Source organism: Anarrhichthys ocellatus, unplaced genomic scaffold, assembly GCF_004355925.1.
Source record: "Anarrhichthys ocellatus isolate YVR2014 unplaced genomic scaffold, GSC_Weel_1.0 scaffold66, whole genome shotgun sequence".
Lineage (NCBI taxonomy): Eukaryota > Metazoa > Chordata > Actinopteri > Perciformes > Anarhichadidae > Anarrhichthys > Anarrhichthys ocellatus.
Genome location: NW_022280096.1, coordinates 2,579,432 through 2,585,798, shown reverse-complemented (window position 1 = coordinate 2,585,798; position 6,367 = coordinate 2,579,432). Strand labels below are relative to the sequence as shown.

Genomic DNA, 6,367 nt, shown 5'->3' with positions numbered 1-6,367 from the left:
AGGCTACCGCGACATGCTCTAATATGTCTTGATCGTAGACACATCTTTGTTTAAGCTTATGCTACCATGGTAGCTAGCCTGCGTAGCGAGAAGATGAAAAAGGACTGATCTCAGGATGACACCGGAACTTATAGATGACGGGGGTCATCCGAGGTCACAGGTGACTTTGTTGATATAAATACTCGACCTGCGCATGCGCGAGACAGAAGATATCCAGTGTTAAACACTGCCTCTAGCGGTCAGTAAGGATGAAATAGACCTTTCACCTGCTCGCTCGCGAGTAGTTTTTCTTTTTGACACTAAGTGGGCGGATCCAGTCACCATTGTATAACTACATTTAATTGGTTACAACCCTCGTTTTTGGATTGGCCGGATATCACTCAGATATCAATCTTACATAACTGATAATTTGTATAAACATGGGACAGAGTTCATGATTTGTTAAAAATGTTTACAAAGGTTAGTTAGTACAAACGAGACATGATGTGAAGATATGACAGTTAATGATTTCATAAACATTTTTAGAAGTGATAATTTGTACAAAAATACAACAGGTGTGATTTTGAACAAAATACACAATCATTGTTAATAATTATTGTGAGGAATAATTAACATTGATAATCAGACAGTCTCTTCACATATATTATTATTATTATTAAAAGGTGATCTGTGCAACTTTGTTATTCAGGAAGTTTGTATCAAACAAGTAGCTCTTCGTACTACTCAGTAACCTTGAAGTAGCTCTCAGTTTCAAAAAGGTTGGTGACTATGAAATGACCATCTTCTAGATACAAGGGAGGTCCATGTTTGTCCGACAGAGGCGTTGTTTGCCCTAAGGCTGTGGCTGCATGGCCAAATCCCAATGTCCCCCCTAAACCCTCAAACCCTGAACCCTCAAGGACTTACTGACGTCACCTGGTGAGTGGTTGAGTGTGAGAGACTGTGAGGGCTTGAGATGGTATGAATAGGAATGGGACAGCACTTTGCTGCAACATATCATATTACCATGAAAACGACAAAAAATATGATGTATAATTGTGTGTATTTATTTTATACTTTGTACTCTCTGATTTTAATGTTTTCCAGGCTCTTTCCTCACAAGATGAGAGGTAACTTCAGATAATATATTTACTCGTTTTGTCAAAACAGCTTCAATGACAAAATGAAATATTTGATGAATAAATAAATAAATATCTTCTGATTTCATGTTTATTTTTTGTTCCATTTGTAACCCTTAATGTTTCTGAGTAAATTGAATATGACTGACTGAACACATGTGAGCCGTCCTCTTTGTTTACTTTTTTTTTAAGTCTCCATGTCTACTGGTTACCCTGTGTTTAACGTCAGATTGCAATGATTTGTGGGTAATTCCCTTAGGCTAAGTCAGCATACCATGCTGATTTACGGAAAGGGTTCATAAAGGGCTCAAAGTGTCTGCAAGAGAGCCCTCAAACACTTGACGATTTGACAGTGGGACAGCCCTAAACCCTCACGGACTTCGCGGGAGCGGGTCTCAAAGTCCGTAAGGGGGGACATTGGGATTTGGCCCATGTCTGTGCGTGTCAGCCGGAAGCCGGCCCTCCATGCTGCCGTGGCCGCCTCTGCTGAAAAAGAACTGCGCAGCACCACGGCAGAGGGGGCTCTCAACGGGGATGAAAACCGCAGAGCCTGGGCTACCTTATATAACTACCGGCACGTATTATCCTACTTTACCAACAAACATGACAGCGGCTATTAGTTCTCCTGTCTTCGAATACAGAGACGTGTCTAACAAGGTAAATGATGCCTATGCGGGGGCATCGACCGCCTGAGCAGCATTTCGTTATTTTCTGTAGAAACCATGCTAACCTTAGCCTAGCCACTTAGTTACTGGAAGTTTGATATTACGTTTGAGGGCAGTAACTCGCATCACTACTTGATTGCCGAATGGTTACAGTACTTGCATCCCTGAATTGTCAACGTTAAATGCCATTCGGCATCTGTAAATCAGTAATTTGTATTTATAAATAAGTTTGTGCGATGCAAAGTAGCATACGGTTCACGTAATTTGAGTGACGCACACAGACTGATTTTAGACGTTAGTCGGTGTTTATTGTTAATTTAACATAAAATAGCTGACGTTGAATGTGAAAGCCCAGTAATCTGTCTGTGTCTGTGTGTGAAATATGTTAAGGCTAGCTTTGTGTAACTTCACGTAACGTTAGGCATTTCATGTAAACAAGGTTTAAGGAAACTAGTCGCTTACTCGCAGCCACGATGCATAAGATGAATGAATAATTGACCAATGTTCGACACGACAGTCTTCAGGATAAAGAATGCTAACTAGCGTTAACTGAACTTTCTTTGCATCTGTCTAACGTTCTGCACTCTAAAGTTGAGTAGGTCCTGTTGTGTTACCGTTGTTATAGAGTGAAATAAGTCATTCAATTGCAACTCATAACTCATATTCATTTGTTTTATCAACATTACCTTTTTATCTTAATTGTAGTTTGAGAACCTTATGAGTACTTACTATCGTGCGTCAGACCCACGTGCGTTTACTAAACTGCTGATCTTCTCTATTGATATGTTTAACAGTCTTCAGAATCACAACACAGGGAAGTTAAGCTCCAGGTCGATCACATATGGAGCGCTTCTGCTTAGGAGCAGGCCAATTATTCACAGAACAGACGCAGTGTTAAAGTAATGGTAAATCACTGCTTTACAGAAGCTGACTTTGTGCTCCACATAATATAGAATTACAAAACATGCACCATACTTGCTGCCAGGGCGTGTTTCTCAACTGTGGGTTGGGTTTTGAAAGACTGATGTAGATATGTTATGATACATTTTAATATACAAAGTGATTTGTAAAATCTTAAAATACAAGACTCTTTACACAATCATCCGGAGCTCTCCCTGTGTTCTTAACAGAATTTATCAGATTCTTTCAACCAGGTTTTGTCACTTAGACTTTATTTCAGATTCTGCTTTTCAATTCTATTTTGTATGGAATTACGGTTCTGATTTAAGGAAAGAAATCAGAATATGGAAAAAGACATTTCATTTTCAGCAGATTTACAAAGCCATTAACAGTAATTTGTTATATGACTCAAAGGTGAACTAAAGACAGTGAAACACATTCTTTATAATGCCAGTTAAAGTTCACTGTTTTAACTTTAATTTGTGTTGGATGAATTTTTATCAGTACGACACACTTTAAGACACAAGCAGTGTGTAACTGCTGATGTAAAAAAAAAAAGCACATTAGGTCCAAACTTTGCTTTCAGTGAGTACAATTTAAAAAAATCATGTTTCCTCATAAATATCCTGTTTTTTTTAAAATCTGGAACCAGTTTAAAGTTTTCAGTTCCCAACCCTGCTTGTGATTGTTGGTCTTCTTAACGACACGTGTCTCTTTGCAGAACAGTAAAATGATTAACTCCAGCATCATCAACAGTCTTGATGGACCTCAGCTGACGTCTGTCCAATGCTCGAGTGCCAACCTCTCTTGCTGCATCCCCACTGGGTCAATGCTGGACAGGAAGTTGGTGGGGGCCCCCTCTGCAGCAGGGCCGTTTCAACGCCGTCACTCAATCAGCCTCGCCAGTGCAAAGTTCAGCCAGAGCCAGTTTGTCAACAACCTTCAAATGGATCCGTCAGTGTTGTTGGGTAGCAGCTGCATCAGCAACAAGGAGAACCATTTTCACGAGCGCTCCCTTTCAGAGCTGGGGGATAGGCTGTGGCCCGGCAGTCAGGCGTGTGTGGGTGGAAGCAGCCAAGTGAACTCAAGTCGCTATAAGACGGAGCTCTGCCGACCCTTTGAGGAGAACGGTACCTGTAAATACGGTGATAAGTGCCAGTTCGCCCACGGCATGCATGAGCTGCGCAGCCTGAGCCGTCACCCAAAGTACAAGACCGAGCTGTGTCACACCTTCCACACCATCGGGTTCTGTCCGTACGGCCCTCGATGCCACTTTATCCACAATGCAGAGGAGCGCCGCGGGCCCCCTCCCCTCTCCACCATCAACAAGATGGAGCGCCCTCGCCTGAAGCACAGCTTCAGCTTCGCTGGCTTCCCCAGCTCCAGTGGCCGGCTGGACAGCCCCACTTCCGTCACACCCCCACCCATGTTCTCCACTGAAGACTTGACCGAGTGGCAGAGCGAACCCTTTGCTCACTCCAACCAGGAGCTTGCCAGCCTGTTTGGCCCCAGCTTGGGGCCTCCACCTGTGTCTGAGCTTCAGGGCCTGACTCCACCTTCCCTGACCACCCCCTACCTTTTCCAGCCCACATCAGAGATCTCCCCCAGCCCCCTAGACTCTCTGTCTGACCAGGAGGGCTACCAGAGTAGCCTGGGCAGTCAGAGCGGCTCAGAGTCCCCACTCCTGGATGCCTCCCATCGCCTTCCCATCTTCAACAGGCTCTCTGTCTCTGATGACTGAGGTGTTTGCATCCCTGGGCCTGAGATGGGAGGAATGGAAAAAGACAGAGGAGGGTGGAGATCATTCACCTCTTTTGCCCCGTTTACAGGAGAAGCAGGCCGCTCTGTGCATTGTTGTAGCCAGTGAGTCTACTTGATCTAAATCCAGATCAAGTCTACTTCCGATATTGTGAACAGTTGGTAAACCAGAATCCTATTCATGTACAGGCCTGCACTGGTGCCATGGTGGAATGAATGTGAATGACTGTGTTCAGTAGTTTAATATGACTTATTTTGTGCTGTAGGAGTGGCAGCGGGGTCGCTGTACTGAGCAAAGTGAGTTTTAGTGTTGTGTGTCTTTACATTTATTATTATTATTATTATTATTATTATTATTATTATTATTATTATTATGATCACCTGTGCCACAATCCTGACACCCTTCTAGAGGCTTGTGTCAACTCAGTGTTACATTTTTAAAGGATCATCACCATAAAATGAACAAGAGAATGTCGGTAGACGGTAAGATTCTAAAAGTGCCTTGGAGTTTATTCATGTGAAGCCATAAGTGAGCCTAGACTTTCATTTTCACTCTAATCAAGTCCAGTCTCCTGTTCCTCTCACATGTCATAGTGACTGTTTTAGAGTGTGACTGATGGGTTGCTTTCCTCCAGTCGGGCTGGAATCCCGGTGCTTTGGTGAGCAAACATAGAACGATAACTGATATTACAGAGACCTTTTCTTTTATAACGGCCAATATCAGGGTTTTGAATCTTTGAATGTGATTCAAAATCTCTGAAGTTGCAGGTTGGGTGAAAGTCATTTCACCCAGGTTACCAGAAAACATATTCTCTCCCTTACTTTTATTGGGCATATTTATCCAGGTTTGGAGATATGCGTCTGTGAGATCTTGCCTCCATCCCAGTAAAATGGAGTTGGGTGGAATCTAGTTTGCTGTGCTCACAACATAAATGTATTCAACAGCAATATCTCGTCCAGATAGGTGTTTGTCTCTCTGCATCGTCCACAGAAAACGCTGGGGGCAGTTGTCATTCTGACTATTGCTTTTGTACCATTTTAGTTCCAATGACACCTGTGGCACAGCTTAACAGGGACATTGTTGGTCTTTAGATCATTTTAGTCAGCAGTCAAGCTTTGTCCAATCACCTAAAGATACATTTTCTGTCTGAAGTGACGTCAGCTAACTGAACTCAAACTGCTATTGATTCCACCATTTGTTGTTATTATTATTGTCTAGTTTATTTCCCAACGTCTTCTGTGTAAGGGCTGTCACTGCTTATTTATCAAAATGTATTTATTGCTGATCTTAAGCATTTTTATTTTGTATTTATCTGGTTAATGGAACGATAAAATATATATTTTCATTTGTGAAATTATGATCTTCCATATTAATTGCAAGGTTGTGAAGACCTATTTGTGTTATTTTTTTCACAGTCAATATATTATACTGCAATGACATATTTTGTATCATTTGATTTATTTTGAAAGTGAATCTTTATTTAAAACACAGGTTAAATTATTTATTGTTGAGTCCTCCCAGTGAGTGTGGACACAGTATGGATGCTCACTTGTGGCTCTCTATCTTTTCACACAGCATCTTTATTTGCCATAGCAGCTTGTGTCTCTAAAGCATAAAATTCACGGTGAATGTATGTGAATGCCCATATTTAGTGGCTATTGAATTCTAAGGCCTAACATGCACTAAAATGTTTGGAGAAAATAATTTAGTATTCTTCAGACACGGATGCATGGAACAATACATTAAGTGGTTTAAGACCATACTTTAAATTTCATTGTTCTCAAAGTGTGTTACAACCTTAACATCTTGTAACCTTGAACCCTGTTTACATCTCCCACCTGTATCTGACAAAATGTCACCAGAGCGTCACTGTGTTCAGGCCTCTCGTCCCTGCGGCAGTTCTGGGCAGCATCTTTCATTCTCTG

General features: G+C 41.8%; 1 protein-coding gene across 3 annotated transcripts; it reads left to right on the top strand.

The window, feature by feature from the left end:
• The first annotated feature begins 1,483 nt into the window (after nucleotides 1-1,483).
• On the top strand, nucleotides 1,484-5,460 carry zfp36l1b (zinc finger protein 36, C3H type-like 1b). 3 transcript variants are annotated; one of them, XM_031872872.1, is made up of 2 exons: nucleotides 1,484-1,775; nucleotides 3,405-5,460. In XM_031872872.1, exons 1-2 carry the CDS (start codon nucleotides 1,584-1,586, stop codon nucleotides 4,422-4,424), a joined length of 1,212 nt encoding a protein of 403 aa, XP_031728732.1. In that variant the 5' UTR covers nucleotides 1,484-1,583; the 3' UTR covers nucleotides 4,425-5,460. The 3 variants fall into 3 exon arrangements, with proteins under 3 accessions (XP_031728732.1, XP_031728733.1, XP_031728734.1); XM_031872873.1 differs by having other exon boundaries at nucleotides 1,619-1,692; XM_031872874.1 differs by having other exon boundaries at nucleotides 1,697-1,775; nucleotides 3,410-5,460.
• The last annotated feature ends 907 nt before the right edge of the window (nucleotides 5,461-6,367 follow it).